General features: G+C 38.4%; 1 protein-coding gene across 8 annotated transcripts in view; it reads left to right on the forward strand.

Moving 5' to 3' along the window:
- The first annotated feature begins 339 nt into the window (after positions 1–339).
- SEC22A (SEC22 homolog A, vesicle trafficking protein) overlaps positions 340–21,306 on the forward strand; it is a 42,947-nt gene continuing 21,980 nt past the window's right edge. For 5 of the 8 annotated variants that reach the window (XR_004647694.1, XR_004647695.1, XM_034786106.1 and 2 more), the window contains exons 1-5: positions 346–377; positions 7,643–7,846; positions 10,306–10,469; positions 11,748–11,942; positions 17,875–17,993. Coding sequence is in view for 6 of the 8 variants with exons in the window: in XM_034786106.1 (XP_034641997.1) it covers positions 364–377; positions 7,643–7,846; positions 10,306–10,469; positions 11,748–11,942; positions 17,875–17,993 (696 nt within the window). In the remaining 2 variants the exon portion in view is untranslated. Of the gene's footprint in view, positions 489–888; positions 1,005–7,642; positions 7,847–10,305; positions 10,470–11,747; positions 11,943–17,874; positions 17,994–21,306 lie in introns of those variants that run through there. The other 3 variants (XM_034786103.1, XM_034786102.1, XM_034786104.1) reach the window with 3 other exon arrangements.

A 21,306-nucleotide genomic window follows, 5' to 3' on the forward strand; every position in this document is an offset into this window, starting at 1 on the left:
GACAACGTGAACTACCTCCCCACCCCCACAGAGCAATGGCGGTCCCGTCTCACCCCCACAGAGCAATGGCGGCTCGCCAAGTCCCACCCCCACAGAGCAATGGCGGCCCAGCCGCCTCGTCCCCACCCCACAGAGCAATGGGGGCCCAACCCCTTCGGAGCAACCGCGCCCTTGCGACCACCCCACATCACCAGAGAGCAACGGCAGCTCGACCACCTCCTCAGTCCGCACCCCGCCGCCGGGCACCGGTCGGCTGATTACGCAGAGTCACGTGATATCCCCTCGCCCTGCCATTGATTGCGGCGGGGGCACGTCGACGGTTCCCACAATGCTTTGCGGCAGGCGGACGTGGTCCTGCTGCCGATGCCGCGGCTCCGGTGAGGCAGGTAGTTCGAAGCGGTCTCCTACGCCTCGCAGAGCCGTTGCCTAGCAACAGACCTAGGCCCGCCTGACCCCCCGGCCGTGCGGGCGGCGCGAAGGCGGCTCAGGTGGGAACTGGGGCAGGGATGGGGCGGGGCGCCCCTCCCCCACGGGCCCCGGGCGCAGGTAGGGGCAGGAACAGGGCTGGGTCTCCTCTTCCTCCTCCTCTGGGCACAAGTTGGGGGCACGGATCGGGATAGCGATGGGCCCTGCCCCCCACCTGCGCCTCCGGCCCCGGGGCGGGGGGGGAAATAGGGATAACGATGGGCTGTTTCTCGAGGGCCGGGATAGGGATGGGTCCCGCTCCTGGTGCCCGGGTCCCAGACTGTGGGGGAGAGGGGATGGGGGGGGGGGGCTAGTGCAATGGAGGAATTATTCCACCTGCCACTTGCCTGTCAGAGATAGGGAGGCATAACCCTGCCTATGACCTCTTCCCTGTAGTGTAAGGCTGCAGCAGGTGCCCTGGCACCTCCAGGCACTGGGCGTGAGTACAAATGCTGCTCTGCAAAACAGCTGTGACCTCTGTTTCCTCCCCACCCCTGCCATGGACAGAGTGCCACGTGTAACTTATGGGTGCAACACAGGTGTGTGTGTTGGATAGCTGCTGTAGCCAAAAGTTTTTTTTTTTAGTGTGCCCCTATTGAGAAGGAGGCAGTTCAACACTCCCTCCCCCCCCCCCCCCCCCCCTCGTGATGTGGGTTATCCATAACACCTCAAGATCAGGTTATCGTACTGCACTCTACATGGAGTTACACAATGACATTACCTGGAAATGGAAACTAGTGCTGAACTGCGTAGCCTGGTTATAAAGCATAATTTTATAACTGAAGCTCATTACAACATAGTTCCAGGATCTTCATTGGCTGTTAATAGACTTCTGCTTGGAGACCCCGGCTTTGGTGCTAACCTTCAAAGCATAAGTGGTCTGAGCTCTTGTAACCTGGGAGATTGTTCTGTCCCCATTTGTATGATACTGGTGCAATCAGTTAAAGTGCTCAAACAAAAGCTTCCTTGTTACAAACCGAAGGAAGTTGGTGACAGGGCATTCTAGGGTTCCTTAACTTTAATATGCAGTTTTCCCCCACTCTCTTGGTCTGCCAGAAGCTAGATCGGGGTGGGCAAACTTTTTGGCCTGAGGGCCACATCTGGGTGGGGAAATTTCATGTAAGACCATGAATGTAGGGCGGGTGTGGGAGGGGGTGCGGAGTGCAGGAAGGGGCTCAGGGCAGGGGGTTGGGGGTGCAGGAGGGGTGTGGCAGGGGGCTCAGGGCAGAGGGTTGGGGTGCAGGAGGAGTGTGGCAGGGGGCTCAGGGCAAGGTGTTGGGGGTGCAGGAGGGGTGTGGGGGGTGGCAGGGGGCTCAGGGCAGAGGGTTGGGGTGCAGGAGGAGTGCGGCAGGGGGCTCCGGCCCTTCGCCGCTTACCTGGAGCGGCTCTAGGGTAGCAGCAGCGCAAAGCTTGGCTAAGGCAGGCTCCCTGCCTGCCTTGGCCCTGCGCCGCTCCCGGAAGCAGCTGGCACCATATCTCTGCAGCCCCTGGGGGGAACAGAGGGCTCTGCGTGCTGCCCTCGCCTGTGGGTACCTCCCCTGAAACTCCCATTAGCCGCGGTTCCCTGTTCCCGGCCGACGGGAGCTGCAGGGGGCAGTGCCTGTAGGCGAGGGCAGCGCATGGAGCCCTCTGCCCCACCAGAGGCTGTGGTGCCAGCCACTTTCGGGAGCGGCGCAGGGCTGGGAATCCTGCAGGCCGGATCCAAAGCCCTGATGGGGCTGGATCTGGCCTGCGGGCCGTAGTTTGCCCACCCCGATCTAGAGCATGCAATGTAAAGCTTTTATACAGTTAAGAAAATAAACTAATAAATAGAAAATTGTGAAACAGTTAAGGTTGATACACATGACATGAGACAAACCCAGAAAAAGCAAAAAAAATGAGACGTTAGCCTAACTTACTATACATAACAACAGGCACACACCTTACTATTCCCACAAGAACTATACACCTTAACTCTGCCCTCTCAATCAGCCCTTCAGCAGGCAGCAGTCTATCAAATTATCCCATCCATTAGTTGTGGATGTTTAATGTAATAAGTTCATGTGTTGGAAGGGGATAATTTGAAAAATGAGGTGCTGGAAGTCTAGCATATGTTGGAGAGCAGAGACTACCCATTGCACCAGATCTACTCAGAATTCATCTCTGTTTGTTTTTGTGAAGCTAAGCAATGTGTTGTGTTTTTTTTTTTTTTAAAGGTTGTACTGCCATGAATGACACTCATCAACAACCCAATTTCAAACAGTTTATATTAAAAAATTATGCAAAGGAGTCAAACAAATATTGCCTTAAATTCAGACTATAAAACTAACACTGTATCACATTTCACACTGAAAGGCCATCTTCACATAGGGAAAAACAGGACTATATACCTCATATTAAGGCTCATTTCAGAACATAGCTCTGAATATGGAGTTGTAACCACGTACCTCCATATTAAAAACAATTACCAGTTTCCTCTTCTCAATAGAAGAAACTGGGATTAGGTCATGGACCCCACAGCCACATATTCCTAATTCCCAGGAGCCCTGCAATGGAAACAGCAGGCTTTAAAGTGTGTAAAGTACTTCTCACAAATTTACTTGTGGCACCTTAGAGACTAACAAATTTATTAGAGCATAAACTTTCGTGGACTACAGCCCATTTCTTCGGATGCATATCTAAAGAAGTGGGCTGTAGCCCACGAAAGCTTATGTTCTAATAAATTTGTTAGTCTCTAAGGTGCCACAAGTACTCCTGTTCTTCTTTTTGCGGATACAGACTAACACGGCTGCTACTCTGAAACCTCTCACAAATTTGTGAAGCGTGGGAGACTCACTGTTATATTTGTAAGGAAAGTGAGGTCCCTTGAGTTTAGGATAGTCTGAGGTAGAGAGTATCTGGGAAAAAAATACTAAATATGTAAGGGATTGATTGCAGATTAATACCTAAACTTTTGGATGGATAGATAGAAATGACATTTAAAGATATTATTTATACAAATATTTCTTCATCACATTTTCCTATGTACACATATATACACATGCATAAAAAACTGCTTGCTGTAGAGAAATATTTAATATTTTTGGTTGGCTGAGTAAAATATTCCTTGTTTTTTAATTTCCATCATCCTGTTATAGGAAGGGTTAGTACATTTTTGTTTAGTGGTAAATTTTCATGACTGTTTTGCAGTGCTAAATTGCATACAGTTAAAATATGTATATTTATTAATTTCTCTACATTCATATATTCTTGTAGCCACAATGTGTTTGGTAGCAGTGTTTTTGTTTGTTTTTATTTTTAAGATAAATGACAACTTTTTATACAGTCTTCTGACACTGTTCTTTGGAGACTGGGAAGAAACGTATTCATTGGATGGCTTAATAAGAAATATTTCACTAATGATATATTAAAAAAGACTGTCTAAACAAAGTTTTGTTTTTCTGTCATTTCATAATGCATGGAAGACAGCTGGCAGGTTTCAGGGAGGTTTATCCTTTTTAAGAGGGACTATTTTGCCTTGATATAAATAGCTTTCATTTCATCTGAATCCCTGTTTATCTAGGATTTATGAGAATATTTTATTTACAAATAAAATAAATATGTAAAATAGATAACTTAGATCTAGAAGAAGGATTTTATCCACTCTCAGTTCTGCTGTCTCTATTATTGATATTGGCTATTTATATTCTTTGTCCTTAATTCTGGGAGTAAAACAATAATTGAATGGAAATTGGGTTCAGTATTAAATATATGGGCAATGGGAGAGTTTTGGAGAGATACATATAGCATTATGTAATCCTACCTACTTGATATTTTCGCACTCCTCCTTTTTCCCCATAAGAGATTAGGGATAAATGAAATGCTGTGATAAATTTAATAAATGCTATCAGAGAGCTTTATTACTGTAGGTCATTTGTCCATCTTCCTGCCAATATAGGGCCGTTCTTGATAATATAATATTCAGCCTAGTTTTAAATGACTGAAGGGATGGGTCTTTGTCCTCTTCACTTTGGAAATCTGCATAGTCAAATAGAAATGGGTTTTAAATTCCATATTTTAATCATGCGATTAATCACACTGTTAATAATAGAATACCATTTATTTAAATATTTTTTCAAATATATTGATTTCAGTTACAACACAGAATACAAAGTCTACAGTGCTCTCTTTATATTTATTTTTGATTACAAGTATTTGCACAGTTAAAAAACAAAAGAAATAATATTTTTAAATTCACCTAATACAAGTAATGTAGTGCAATCTCTTTATCATGAAAGTTGAATTTACAAATGTAGAATTATGTACAAAAAAACCTGCATTCAAAAATAAAATAATGTAAAATTTTAGAGCCTGCAAGTCCACTCAGTCCTACTTCTTGTTCAGCCAATCACTCAGACAAACAAGCTTGTTTACATTTGCAGGAGACAACGCTGCCCGCTTCTTATTTATAATGTCACCTGAAAGTGAGAACAGACGTTTGCTGTTGTAGCCAGTGTCGCAAGATATTTACGTGTCAGATGCGCTAAAGATTCATATGTCCCTTCATGCTTCAACTACCATTCCAGGGGACTTGCTGATGACGGGTTCTGCTCAATAACAATCCAAAGCAGTGCGGACCAATGCATGTTCATTTTCATTATCTAAGTCAGATGCCACTAGCAGAAGGTTGATTTTCTTTTTTGGTGGTTTGGGTTCTGTACTTTGTGCATCGGAGCATTGCTCTTTTGAGACTTCTGAAAGCATGCTCCACACCTCATGCCTCTCAGAGATTTTGGAAGGCTCTTCAGATTCTTAAATCTTGGGTTGAGTGCTGTAGCTATCTTTAGAAATTTCACATTGGTATCTTCTTTGCATTTTATCAAATTTGTAGCAAAAGTGTTCTTAAAATGAACATCTGCTGGGTCATCATCCGAAACTGCTATAACATGAAATGTATGGCAGAACACAGGTAAAACAGAGCAGGAGACACAGAGTTCTCCCCCAAGGAGTTCAGTCACAAATGTAATTAACACTTTTTTTTTTAACGAGTGTCATCAGCATGGAAGCATGTTCTTTGGAACGATGGCCGAAGCATGAGAGGCATATGAATCTTTAGCGCGTCTGGCATGTAAATATCCAGTGCCATGCGAAAGCCTGTTCTCACTTTCAGGTGACGTAATTAAGAAGTGGGCAGCATTATCTCCTGTAACTGTAAACAAACCTGTTTCTCTTAGCGACTGGCTGAACACGAAGTAGGACTGAGTGGACTTGTAGGCGCTAAAGTTTTACATTGTTTTGTTTTTGTGTGCAGTTATGTAAAAAAAACAAACAAACAAAACCCTACATTTGTAAGTTGCACTTTTATGATAGAGATTGCACTACAGTACTTGTATAAGGTGAATTGAAAAACACTATTTCTTTTTTATCATTTTTACAGTGCAAATATTTGTAATCAAAGACAATAAAAAGTGAGCACTGTACACTTTGTATTCTGTGTTGTAATTGAAATCGATATTTGAAAATGTAGAAAAACATCCAAAATATTTAATAAATTTCAATTGGTATTCTATTGCTTAACAGTGCGATTAATCGTGATTAATTTTTTTGATTTAATCGCGTGAGTTAACTGATTAATCGACAGCCCTAGTTTATACCCTTTAAATAATTATAAATTGTTGAAGCTAGACAAATTCATACTGGAAATAATGCATACATTTATGGCGGTGAGAGTAATTAACCATTGGAACAGTTTACCAGGGGTCGTGGGAGATTGTCCATTATTGGCAGTTTTAAAATCAAGATTGGATGTTTTTCTGAAAGATCTGCTCTAAAAATTATTTTTGGGAAGTTCTGTGGCCTGTGTTTTACAGGAGGTCAGACAAATGAGCAAATAAGTAATTTTACTTTTAGAGAACCACATAATGCTTGTCTTGCTAAACTTTTGATCATTTTGATATATCTACTGTAACTTTTAAAGGTTTGACCATTTTAAATATTTATCTATCTTTTAATTCTTGACAAAGGTTTCATGGGTGTGTTTTAAAATGTCTGCTGTGATTTGCCACCTTTTGTGCAGGAATATTTTAATAAACTCCTTTTGTTATATTGTTTTGTACGTGCAGACCAAGCATACCACAGAATATGTAATTGTTGGAGAAAGTTGAGAGCAGCATTGCATCAGGGCCAAAATGTAAAATTTTAGTTTGAATAGGAATCACTTGACGTTACATTTATTTTATTCTTCCCCATCCCTGCCTCCAAGGTTAGATTAAAAAAAGGTTAAAATAATTATACTCTGTCCTTTTATGGTAGGTCATTCATGGTTTTCACATGCTTTACAAACATTATTTATTTTAAACTTCTCAATACTTGTGTAAGGTGGATATTGCTATACACATTTTACAGATCAGTGAACTCAGACCCAAATAAGAGAGAAAGGGTTTCATGGTTAAAACACTGGACTGTGACTCAGGAGACCTGGGTTTTATTTTTGGTTCTGCCACATGTTTCCTATGTTACTTTGGTTAAGTTAAGTCGGTCTCCATTCAGCAAGATATTTAAACTTGTGCCTAACTTAAAGCATATGCATAGTCCCACTGAATTCAATAGAACTATTCACATGCTGATAGTTAGGCGCTTGTTTAATTTTTTTCTTGGTCATGGCCTTAATTTCTCTGTATCTCAATTCCCCATCTATAAAATAGGAATAATAAAACTCCTTTGTCTATCTTGCCTATGTAGACTTTAAGCTCTTCGGGCAAGATCTTCTCTTGATCAGTGAGACAAAGATGATGTAGTATGTATGGCGCCTAGCACTATGATCTTGATCTCAATTGGTGCCTCTCGGCACTACTGTAAAACAAATAATAAATAGAAAAATAGCAGGGCCTCAATCTCAGAGTCTCTAAGTGCTGTGGTAATACAAATTGTGTACATATTAATAAGAGAAGTTAAGTCTCATTCTGTGACCTGTTTGGGAGTCAGAAAGACAGGTAGGGACTACTCAATAGGACTTCTTGTGTGAGCTTAGGTTCGAGACTAAGCCCTTTGTGACTTGCCGTGTATTAAGGCTGAATCAGGCATACAACCCGTCAGCCTTGACTGAGAGTTACCTCACCTGCCCACCAGATAGTAATGGTTCTGGCTGCATATTCAATTTTTGTTTATTTGTTTTAATTTTGTCTGATCTGCATTTCTGAATATGTTTGTTTTGTTTTAGGCTTTCACTAAATCTGTTGGCAATGTCTATGATCTTATCTGCCTCAGTGGTCCGTGTTAGAGATGGGCTCCCGCTATCTGCCTCTACAGATTATGAGCAAAGCATGGGAGTGCAGCAATGTAGAAAATATTTTAAAACACTCTCGAAGAAGCTTGCTCAGCTTCCTGATAGATGTATGCTGAAAGCTGGCCAGTATAATATAAAGTAAGAATTTCTTTTTTTATCCTTGTAACATTCCTGAGTGGTGGTTAGTTAACCGTTGCAGTGTAGAGGTAATGAATTAAATTAAGAATAACTATCGACAATTATTTTTGTATTTGGAAATTGAAAGCTAAGACACGTTTGACTTTAAAGACATTTATATTCTGGTGGAAATCCTAGTTTGATGTAACCTGCATTGTTATAAATATTTAAATTATTGACCTACTAGAGTCTTGCAAGATTAAGCATTTTCAAGATTTATTCCATTATCCTATTGGTTTCAAGATAGTGTGTGGCATTAAAAGCCCCAGGAGCTCAGGAGACTTGTGATTAGTCCTTGGATATTTTTTGTTATGGTAGTTCAAGGAAATTATGATAGTTTTATTTTCTTTGTCTGATCTGAATTATCAGAATATAAAATTAATGTAAAATTACTACCTTTTCAAATCGTAAGTCTGTATATAAAAATGTGTTATAGAATTGGGGCCAGATTGTTACAGATATGTACGTGGCTAACTCATTGAAATCAGTAGGAGTCAGTGGTCTAGATACTTTTAAAAATCTGGGCTATAGAGCCTAACCTGCATGCCTTGTTCACCTAAAATTACTATTGACTTCAGTGGGAGCATTGCATATGTAAGGAATACAGGATTTGCACCCTTACCTTAATTTGTAACACCAATAGCAAATGTTCCTTTGGATAGGGACCATGTTTTCCTACATCTGTAAAGCACCTAGCTCAGTAGAGCCTCCGTCCTGATTGGAATATGCTAGCTGCCTCCATAATATAAATAATAATAATATGCAATATATATATATGGCGGAAATATTCCATGATTAAATGTGCACTGTTGAGATAAACATCTTATCATTAACAGCCTAGTTTATTAATAAACAGTTATTTAGTAAACACCAAAATCTAATTTAATTTTCATTTTTTATGTACTTTACTCAGCTTGGACAGTGAAACTAAAGTTTCCCTTATGGGGAACATTAACGCATTGCATTAACACATTGCTATTGCATTTCTTTCCAGTACTTAAGGTAACTCTTTACGTCGCCTGAACCCTCTATCTTTTCCATCTCTCCCCAATTTTTTAAGTTGTACTCATATTTTTAAGTCTTGAAAATATTTATTAAAAGTTTTTATAAAAGCATTTTACCATTAAAAAAAACCATTAGAAATGTTTATGTGGCTGCTTAATGGTAGCTATTGTATTCTAATAACTTCTGTGGCTCATTGATGTAACTGTTTAATGTTATAACTATCACAACATATGAGTAAAGGGTTAGCCTCTCAGTTTATTTTAAAAACAACCCCACTAATTATCCTCTTCTCTCCGCCCCCAAATTTGTGCTTTTACCTTTGTTTTGCCACTCATTGTAGCTGTGCTTCAGACAACACAAAAAGAACAGTTTTCACAAAACAAATATTCACAGTGGCTGATATTTTTATCTCTGTGAATTAAGATAAATGCAAGCAATGAAACCTAAGCTATGATTGTTAAGGTAGAGCAAATATCGATTCTGTGTGTGTAAATGCAAATGAAAAAGTCAATATTTCCTCTCAGAAGTTAATGATCATTGCTTTAACTAATTATGCAAAAAATATAGCACTGTAGCTTTGACTTTATTAATAAACTTCAGTAGTAAATCTTAATATATCTATAATTTCTTTGACAACTGATAAACTAAAAAGAAACTTTAAAGAACTGGACATCACGTGTAATCAAAGATTTTATATATTTACCATCTGTTAGTAAGACTCTGTGTTAAAATCTTGATATATAATGATTAGGTTGATTATTTTAAGCTGTATATGACAGATACTTCAACTAATTTTGAAACTTGTATTTCATGAACCAATAATCGAATACAACAATTTGTTAACATCTAAGTGAAATATGTATAGGTATATACCAAATGTTTAATTGGAAGGGGGGGAAGATTTTCCTGTCTCTGGTCATCTTTATCTCCATCTCTGGATACTGATGAAACATCCTTTCTATGGAAGAGTTTAATACCCTCACTTATAAAAAATAATTCTGAAGAGCAGTTTTTTGCCTTTGGAAAGCACCAGATGGCATGTTCTGCATTTATTCTAAATGTGCCATTCCCAGGAGAGGATACCCATGTGTGTGTCTCCCCCCCAGCCCTCCCGCCTAAGGATTTTATCATAATCTCCCTCTCTTCCACACGTTAGTCCATTGCAACACACTATACACTTTTATATGTATAACATAGCTTCTCATTCATTAATACAATTCTGTTTAAAAGAAAGACATTATCTAAAACTAATTTTTCCCTAAAACAATCTCTGGCTTTCTCAATAAATATGAATGTCTTCATTACCCCATAGACGTTTTTTGCTTCTCTGTTTATGGCATATGGAACCAGTCTTGCAAAGCTGTAAGTTACATGGACTTAATTTTGAAATTTTAAAACCATTTTTTAAATTATAGTTTTATTAGCTCTCTGGGAGTGAGCTACATGATGCTGTGCACTGAAAATTACCCCAGTGTTCTGGCTTTCTGCTTCCTGGATGAGCTTCAGAAAGAGTTCATCACCACGTACAATATGATGAGGACAAATACTGCCATCCGGCCATACTGTTTCATAGAGTTTGGTAAGGATCTGACTGTTCACTACAATAACTCTTTCAATCCTAATTCAAATTCAACTAACTATTTTAAAGAACGTACAACTTAAAACATAGTTAGTTAGCTTTAGGGTGATTTAGGGCCTAATCCAGCTCCCATTAAAGTCAATAGAAAGTTTCCCATAGTCTTTGGTGGGAGTTGAATCAGTCTGTTAGAGCCTGATGCAAAATCCATTGGAAATCTTTCCATTAACTTCAATAAGTTTTAGATCAGGTTCTGCGTGAACAAATATGGATGAGTTTAACTTCTGCCAGTTAGTAATATGTTGAGATGTTTGACATTATACCCATATCAAAATATTGAACCTATAAAGACATTGAGCTTGGTAAGCCATTTCCAAACTAAAAAATCCCAGTTATATGTTTGCTCTTCACTGTGTAATAGTTATTTGTTCAATGCAAAGAAAGGAAGTGAAGATTTTGATTTGCTTTATGCATTGAATTTTCTGTGATTCAAGCTTCAAATACCTACTACATGTGGCGTTACTTGTAGCATCTCTTGTGGTTTCTGCTGATATCTGCAGTGGCTTAAAAATTATACCTTCATTTGGAGGTAAAAGCAACTAGTTTTATGTATTCTAACAAAATACATTTTAGACAGAGTAAAAGGAATACAAGGTGCAGAAAAATGTAGTACCTACTAAATTCATTCAGTTTTCCAATGCAGCTGATCTAGTCTGTTTTTTAAAGGTGTCCTTTAGAATAACCACTGTTTGCTTTCTTTCCTTTCTCCATCTTTCAATGTGTTTTCCTAGCTGTTAGTTAAGAGAGTAATTTCGTTATATTGGTGTGTTTACTGCTGAGGAGAGAAGATATAATGAAAGTATTCAGCCCTAATATTTTGCAGTTTAAGTCACATGAATTAAGTGTATTTATATCTGAAAAAAGAATTATTTTATTTTTATAAGAATATTTGCTAAATTGAGAGAGAAGCTAAAACTAGTGAAATAAATCCATTATATTAGCAGTGCTTTCAGTATCATGCCGTGGCAAGTCATTAGTTTATTCACAGTCGTTAAGTAATTAGATTTCTAGAGCTTAATTTTTTTATACTGCAGAATTAATTAGTCCTTGATATATTAGTCATAAAACAGAAATAGTATTAGAATGTTCCAAGATAAATGTAAGAATTTCAAATAATAAATTTAAATTTGTATTTTAGAAATATATGACCCATAAAGCCTCACTCTGGAATGATTTAATTAACAAATGTCTATAGGGATATTTTTTTTTAATTTTACACAGATAATTTTATTCAAAGGACCAAGCAGAGATATAATAACCCACGGTCTCTGTCGACCAAGATAAATCTTGCTGACATGCAGACAGAAATCAAGCTGAGACCACCTTATCAAATTTCCATGTCGGAACTTGGTTCAACTAATGGATTTGCACACTTATCTGCTGCAGAATTTAAGGGTACTGGTAAGATATCTACTGGTGAGTTTGGTACCTTAATTACTATTATCTTATGTGAACCAGATACAGAGCCATATGTTTACTTTGCTTTTTTTTTTAATCAAAATGAAATATGGAAAATAATGCCAAACCTGGTACTTTGTTAGTTGCTAGTCTGTATAAAGAACAATTGCCATGACCTAGGATGTGTGTCCTTGTTTAGCAGGTGTGGCTTCAGTTAATTACTCTTCCCCTGCAGCTTCCATAGAGGGCAATTACTGATAGACTGTTTTTTAAATGAAAATATACAAGTGAAGGTAGACATTTAAATATGCATATTTTTTTATAAGACTCATAAATCAGTTAGTGATTTCTTTATAATGGGATCTGAAGGCATCATGAAAACATTGTATTACTGTCGGCATGTCATGACTACTGGACTCAGTGGGAAGAGCACCACATAGGGCAGGTCCTTGACATTCAAATTCAAAGTAATTATCCTGTTTAAACTCTTTAAAAAAATGTTTGTACCTAGTACATCACATCAGTAATAGCATATTTTCATTTATTTTTGTCATGCCAGTTCTTTTTTAAGTCTTGAATTTTTTCATGTATATCATGAAAAGAATAAATTTTATAGGGTAACTTTTTTAAAGCATATATGATAACTAATGCATTGGTGAGTTTGGATATTAGAGTAGTATATACTGACATATGATTCTAGACTTTATCTTGTGATATTAAAAACACTTTCAAGCAGTTAAGCTCCAAATTTGGGTATTTTCCAGCAGAATAGAAGAATGAAAACAAGAACACAAAAACATTGTACTAATGCATGGATTCTACAAATGAAACTGACTAGAGAAAGTGAAACAAAATAGTCTAGTTTCAATCTTCAAGTTCAGTGAAGTGAAAAAATAGAATAAATGATGAAAACTTAATTTAAATGTTAAACATTTTTCATTTAAAAAAATCTTTGGTCCTGATGCTCATCCACATGGGCAGACTCTGTCAGGGCCGCCCAGAGGATTCAGGGGGCCTGGGGTTATCTGCGGTGGGGGGGCCCCTGCCGCCAAAGACCCGGCACTTCGGCGGCGGGTCCCGGAGTGGAAGGACCCCCCGCTGCCGAATTGCCGCCGAAGACCCGGAACGGAAGACACTCCGGGCGCCCAGGCCCCACGAGAGTTTTCCGGGGCCCCCGGAGCAAGTGAAGGACCCCGTTCCAGGGGTCCCGAAAAACTCTTGGGGGGACTCCTGCGGGGCCCGGCGCCTGGGGCAAATTGCCGCACTTGCCCCCCCCCCCCGGACGGCCCTGGACTCTGAACCAAACAGTTCATCTTGCAGGATTAGGGCCTGAATTAATGACACAAATGTGAACTCTTATTAAAGTACTGTAAAATAAGTGATCAGCTAAAATTTGTACACTTTCGCAAATATTAAGTCACTTTAACTATTATGCTAGTAATTCTTTTTCAGCGATTACCTTAAACACTTCAGTTTCTTCTATTTCTACTGTAGGTTTTCTCTCTACAGATGTTAAAATGCTGTTTTAGTTGAAAAAGGTACATTGCTAGGTGTTTGTTCAGTGCCCACCACAGTGGGGTTCTGATCCTAATTGAGACTTTTAGGAGCTATCAGAGTGCAAATAATTTATAGTTATAATGATTATAACGTTGATATTGGGGAAAAAAAAAATCTAACCACTGCAGCAACAAAGGAGAATGTGTAATCAGGTTCAAATTATTTAGGACAGTGGTACTTCTCAAGTTAGGCCATATACCTATGCTAAATCATCCAGGGCATTCTTAATATTGTTGGTGACTGATGGAGAAATGTGGAAAACATTTTTAGTACCACTTCTGCTTGTGTATATATGTACTATACATTTTTATTATAATTCTATGGACATTCTATGGACTCCTTTTATCGCTTCTGACACTTGCACCTTTCTTCAGAGTTAATCTCCTGCTACTTATTTAACAGCCTGATGTAATCCTGTGTCTGTGGCAAAGGTTATGGTGTCACAAGTGGAAGCAAATAAACTCAATAAAAATCCTCTGGATGGAGTTTATGGTTAAAAGGAAAAATACTGAACGTCTATGGCAGAGGCAGAATTATTTCTAAATAGATTATTTTTAAAAAGTGTTTTCAGGAAGCATTAGATGCTTATTTATGACACTGTTAGAATGAAAGATCCTCTGAGAACACAGTAGCTTAAATTCAAATGCAGTAAGGCACCTTTCTTTCTCTTTTCCATTCTTCCTTTCTTTTTTCTTTATCATGTTATCACAAGTTAAAGATTTTTTTTTTTTTAAACTTTAAATCAGAAGTCAGCGTTCCCTTGCTGGTTTTTGCTTGACCTGATTGTTTCAGAAGTATTGCTTCCTGACATTTCTCAATTTTCCTGTCCTATTTTCATTTAATTAGTTTGTCCTTCCTCTCTATTTTGCATATTTTTCTCTTCTCTTCTTCCTTTCTGAATTTGCCTGGTTGCAGACTCTCCCTCTCAAGGCCTATACATCCAGGGAAGATCACACTCTGTTTTTTCTCCCAATATTTAAGTTTTAGCTGCCTTTTGCTCCTGATAGAAAGGACCATTGGATACTACAGTGTTTGGAGTGTAATTTTTCCTTTAATACAAGTCTTTTATCTTAGAGCAGTTCCAGAATTTCACAGGTCAGCTGCTTGCTCAAATATAAGCTTGCAACCATCTCCCAGAGTAACGACTTGCTTAAAAAATCTTCGCTGTCTGTCTGATACCTATGCAGCAGGTCAGACTTCCCCATTTCTCTTCTGTTCCAAGGATAACTTTTCCAAATGTGACCTTCCTTGCTCAAAGTCCCATAATTCTTTTGCTTTCCCATTCAGATATGAGTTTTGTGGTGGGTGAGTTACATGTCTTAAACCACTTCAGCTAGTAAGTGGTGCTAAATAGACACACAGGCCAAATTCTGTTTTGTTACACGAGTGTAACTTGAGAGCAGAATTTGACCCATTAACTGTAGCTGTAATGGTAAAGCATTTGGCATTACTAGAATGGATACAGCTATTGGGCATATATCTGATGCTGAACCATATTTAGAGTTTAGGCTTATGAAAATGTTGTTCAAATGATTGAAAATTGGAATCCTTTCTTTAGAGAACAACTGTCCTGTATAATGAATAAATTAAAGCTATTTTTTAATGTAGGGACTGGACCGGCTTCTCCGGCGGTGATTTAAAGGACCCAGAGCTCCAGCCACTGAAGGGAGCCCCCAGGCCCTTTAAATCACCTCCGGAGCCCTGCCGCCGCTACCCCAGCCCTAGCCTGAGCCCTGCTGCCCCAGGGTAGCAGCGGCAGGGCTTCCGCAGTGATTTAAAGGGCCCGGAGCTCCGTGGTGGCCGGAGCCCCGGGCCCTTTAATTCGCCCCTGAGCCCCGGGCTCCCAGCCGCCTCTGCAGCTGGTAGCTCCAGAGTGATTTAAAGGCCCTGGGACTCCCAGCCACAGCTGGAGCCCCAGGGCCTTTAAATCTTGAAAGGCCCCGCCTCTTCTGGTTGAGACCACGCCCCGCTCAGGACTCCGGCATACTGATAAGTCCTTTAAGTTACTTTCACCCCTGGGTATGCAGCATGCAAACTCCTGATAGTATTTTGCTTTAAAGATAATTTCAGGTTTCATCATGCTTTAGAAATGTGGTGATAACAGACTGTTAATTTGTTGTATACATTTGTTTGGTTAGGGCAGATTTTAAATATTTTTAAAGCTTTTTTTCACATCTCAGTTTCTAAAGTTAAGGTGCCATTAACTTTCCTACTTTTAAAATAAGGAATTCCAGTAGAACTGGTACAGTCTCTCAAATCAGTGGAACTAAAAGAGGTACTCGCTGTATAAATTAGTAAAAATAGTACATTGAGGTTTACATATAATAAGGTAAACAGCAATAAAACATACTACATATCTAGCAGAAGGCCAGGTTACACTTCTTGGAGCTCCCTTAAGCCACTAAAAAGTTGAGTGCTTGATATTTCAATCACAATATTCCATTACGTTTTTTAAAATGGAAGCTGGGGAGGGACAGCAGGAGAAATGTGAATAAATTTAAAGTCATTCTTTACAGGGAACGTACAAGTTCTGACATCAGAATTTGTATGTTTTTTGATCCCGGGCCTATACGAAAAACTCACTAATTTAGTGATTATCTGCTGTCTCCTCTTAAGAGTTTATAAACTCCACAGGCTGATGGACCTAGTGGCTCTAGTACAGCTTGTCTTTTACTCTGCCATCTTTAACTGACATTCTAAATTCTGTTGTTTATGCATTTATTTGCTGTCTGGTGCTTAGCTCTTTTGATAATAGAATGTGTAATCCCTTGAGGAGCTTAATAGCTTTAGCAATGGTGTAGATTGTCCTTAATTAGAGTGCCTGAAAATTGTTTTAAAGAAAAAACAGAGAAAGGTTCTAACACTCATGCACAAAATTGCTGATTTTTGCTGACAAAACTGTTTACTTTTCCAGAATAAGACGTTCCTCATTTTTGTGTTATCAAAATGTAAAATTCCTGATTGGAATATATGGGGAAAATGTGGGTGTGGCTTTCCTCCCTCTACTCATAAAACTGAACAAGAGCTGAACTAATTTTACCCAACAGTTTAAATAAATGCAATTTGGCTGAGACTAAAATTTCAGCCAAAAAAAAAAAAGTTTGAAAAAAGTTATAAGTAACTGAAGAAGTTAGAATGGAAATTGGCATCCAACCTTAACTTTAGTAGTTGCCACATCTAATGTGTCTTGTGGTTAGAATAAAAATAAGTTATCGAAGTTGAGCATCAAGGTATTTTTTTGTTTAAAACAAAAACATATGTTAAGTCTTGTACAAATTAGTTATAACAAAACATATATGTTGAGCATAATTAAGTTAGGACACAATGACACTCAAACAGTCTTATGTGCTTATCAGGAGAAATAGCTTTTGTCATATTTTTTGTGGTTTCTGTAACTTTCTGAACTATTTGGAGAGCCTTTGTCTGCAGCTGTTAAGTGCAAACAATCAGGATTGACACCCCTCTCTATATTAATGTTACAGTTCGTTAACTTCATTGTTTGCACCTTTACACTTCACTGATTTAAGCAAAATGATTTAAATATGTGAACCTCTTGTGCCCCTCTCCCCTTCCTCATGTTGCATAGACTGTTACGGATTTTGTGTTGGATTCCCTCCCCACCCCCCGCCATTTTATTTGTTGTGGAAATGCACAATAATGATTGATACACATTTGCAGTCATTTGTGTAACTGTGTCCCCTCACAAACACAAATAAATGTATGCAGAGAAATGTATATTTTCAAATCCCTTTCTGTATTTTGTTTTAATATAATCAGTAAGAGACTTCTGAATCACAACTGGAAAGTATGTATCCTATTGTAGTACAAATACTAGCTGTAGTTCCAGAATTTTTCTCCATTTGTATCTCTGGTAGCATTTACAGCTGGTGTGCTTTGCTGTAGTGGCATGTAATAGGCTTTGCCTCACAGCATTTCATTCAGCAAACAAGTTAAATCAGTCCTGATAGCCCTTACTAATGCGTTAGTGTTAAAGAAGAGTGAAGGTTGTGAAAGGAGCTCTCAAGTATGTGACTTATTAGCTGGTTGCTAATTTTGGACAAATTTTACCAGCAAGTACATTATTGGGTATTGATTTACTGGCATGTTTGAACACTCTGCAGCACTGTGCTGAATAAACTGGATATCTCAAGTTAAATTTCTTCTTTAACAAAGACATTACTTCAATTAAAATACAGACTTGATGTTCCTTAAAGTATATTTTATCAAATCTTTCACTCTTTTTAGAATTTTATGTATACACTAAAGGTTTACCAACTTTAATTATGTGTTTTTGAGCAGGAAGAAGTCACTGAAAAATAAGATTTATATTTTTCTAAACTTTAAGGAAAATGCTTTGATTTATTTCATACCATTTTTTTCCTGTGCCTTGCAGCTCCTCATCAACGACTGGAAGCTGTTACTCTGCCAGGGATTGTTTCATTTATACTGAGCCTGTTATGTGGGGCTTTGAATTTAATTAGAGGATTTCATGCCATAGAAAGTCTTCTGCAGGTACTGTACCATGTTTACAACTCTGTCGTGGGGAAGAACTGAAATCAGAGTGCCACGTTTGTGCAAAATATCAATCATAATTAGTTCATATAAATTTTACAGTATGAACCAAATCCTTCTACCCTAATTCATATGAATGTTCCTATTGATTTCAGACCCAATAAGTATATTACTACTCCTGGGGGAATTACACACACAGAATTCATGTTTGGTGCAGAATTTTTTTATTTCCCGCAGAAAATACATTCTGCCCAAGAAGTGTTGCAATTCTGCTTTTTGCCCACCAGAGGCCACTGTGGCACCAGAACAGCCATCTGACCAGTAGTAACAGCTAGCAGCCAGTTGCGTTCATTATAGCAGCCTGCCCGTGGAGGCAGGTTAGGTGGGAGAGTGGGGCACCGGGGGCTGCTGTGGGGGTCAGAGATTAGGGTCAGAAGGGCTAGTGGGGGGACAGACTGGGGTATGGGCTGAGGAGCTAGTGAGGTGACAGCATTGAGCCAAGGGCTGAATGGGAGGGGGGGCCCCAGGGCCACATGGAGATGGGGGCAGGGTTTCCAGGGCCACATGGAGACAGGGGCAGATATGCCTGACTGAATGGGAGAGCCTTGATGTCAGCCAGGGTCCATACTTCTCCCACCCACACCTAACAACCCTCCAGGTTCATTCCCAGGCTTCTTCCCTCTACCTCAGCTCCTCCGTTACCCTTGACTCCCCCAAGCCTTTGCACTGCTTTTGAGAGGTTCAGAAAATACATTTCTGTATTGTAGTTTAAATGAATTACTCAACGTTCTGTATTAATATATCTAGTAAGGAATCTATTTGTCAAAAAACATTTCCTGAATCTTTTTATTTTTTTGTCTGTATTGTTAGACATACTTGCTGACAGGTATTTTGAAATAAATTTCCAAAATAATTGAAACTGGAGTGATCATGTGTTATTTTGACAAATAAAATATGCAGAATTTTGCAGAATTTATTTTTTGGCACAAAATTCCCCCAGGAGTAATATTCTATATCCATTATTGTGTGTACAGGAAGAGATGTTCAAAGGTGCCTAATGGAGTTTGTAAATCAGTGAAAGATGGGCAGCTAACTCCCTTAGATACTTTTGCAAATCCCACCAGTCCAGGGCATAGACTGCTGTTTTCTAAACCCATGCCATAATGACAAACTTTGAAAAGCCACTTTTTCATTGGTGTCTGTTATGCATAATGCTCGAACAAAATGATATGCCTTCAAAATTTGGACAGTCTAGCCCATTGTCAGCAAAGAACCACAGAACATGGGTCTTTGAAGGATTTTTGTAACCAGGACCTTTGTTCCTTTGAGAATAAAATGAAAAATTATGTACTTGGTTATGGGAAGTTCTGTCCCTTTTAAAATATATTTGCATTCAATATTGTGATTCATGACCTTGCAATGAATAAGAGGTTTTTCTTTGAACACCATTACTTCTATAAGATACATTGCCATTGATATTCTGTACTGAATGGAGGATACTGTGCTTTTAGAAGGACACAGCTTCTGATGGTGTAAATTGTCATAGCTCCATTGAAGTCAGTGAAGCTATGACAATAGACAGCTGCTGAGTATCTGCCCCAGTTACAACATTAAACTGAGGTCCTCTCATGATGGTTGTCCTAGTGGAAGATGAAGATCCTATGGTGGCTTTCAAAAGGAGTAGGAGGAATCTTACTATTTTGGTTAATATTTATTCTCTCAGTAAAGTAAATTCAGGTGTATAAGACTTTGTGCACTATTCCTTCATAATCACAGCATTATCAGTGTTTGCTTAATCACTTTTTAAGGACACTGGTTACCTAAAATGTGAAAGATGGTGTGTGCATTCTAATTGTGTTCTGTATACATACTTGTGTATTAATTTAAACATTAACAGTTGAGGCCCAGGGCATTTCTTGAAGATTAATGAATGGCTGGGAGGAGTTGATGAAAATGCCCTGTGCCAAGGTCGTTGTTACTATTACAAACTGAAAATGAGAATAAAGCCAAGGTATATGGATTTTTTTAATGCATTATGCAGTTTCATGTGGCATTTCTAGAGAATTAATGCACTGTTCCTTCACAAATCATATTTCTTATATATTATGTACATATAAATAATATTTCCTGAATGCTTTATCGCCATGCCATTAGATTTATAAATATAAATTACAGTACAGAGTTGCACACATAGCGGACAGAATTTCACCTCTTTAATTGCATAATATCTGTATTACTTATTCTGTTTCTAAAGGAACACAGCTGCAGAAGGATATTCCAGTGTAGAATTAACCTATGTAACCAATAATGTGGTGGCCAATTCAGTTTCTTTCTATGGTGGATAGTGATTTACAGATGGAATATAGTGTTTAGTATTTAATTCCTGGCATTTTGGATCCACCCAGAATAAGTGAAATGAAGAGGAATTTAAAATTAACATGGAATAAATCCATAAAGGTCAAGGCAGAAGTCATCCGAACACAGTATTAAATGGAAGTTTAACTCCAGGGGAAAAAAAATCTTTCATTACAAAGGTTCCTTCTGAATTTAGAATACTTTCCTTTTTAATCAATAATTCATTTAGAGGTTACAAAACTACTTTGTAACCTGTAGTTACACTGTACTGGATTCTGTTGTGACTGTGAGGTGAAAGTTTTTATAATCTGTTGAAATTCTGTTCCTGGACATAATTTTTGTGTGCAGAAGTACAGATTTTTTTTCTAGCCAGAGCTACAGATGAGAGAACTTCAAGCTAAACGTGTTCTCAAGAGAGAGGGGCTGTAGTTCCAAATGGACCAGCTTCCTTTAGAAATGGAATTCTCCTTGATGAAAAACAGATTGCATGAGTGCCCTTGTTCATATGGGAAAGTTTCTGATTGTGGCAGATGTTTGTTTGAAAAGCATGAAAATGCAGTCTAGAATAATCACTGTAAATTTATTCTGCTCAGCTTTATGGAAAATATTAAAACCTGTTTGAATATATTAGAAGAAATAAGTCTGTTTAAGGAAAAGCAACTTAAAGTGAGAAAATCTGTAATTTTAAGTTCATTTTTTTTATTGTTCTGCTTAAAAGAAATTCAATTTGCTATCCATATAACTGTTTATGAATAATCTTTGTCTAGTAAATAGTCATGCTTTTGTTTGTTCTCTCTTCTATTAATGTATGTTTGCCTGCATTGTTTTCTACATAGAATTTTAGCACACCCTAGTGGACAGTTTGTATTTTTCAGTTTACACAGTTTCCATTTTGTGATGATGTTATATTAAGACAGTTGTACAAATTGTTACTTCTTCTAGTTCCCAACGTTTAGAC

This window comes from Trachemys scripta, chromosome 11 (genome assembly GCF_013100865.1).
Source record: "Trachemys scripta elegans isolate TJP31775 chromosome 11, CAS_Tse_1.0, whole genome shotgun sequence".
Lineage (NCBI taxonomy): Eukaryota > Metazoa > Chordata > Testudines > Emydidae > Trachemys > Trachemys scripta.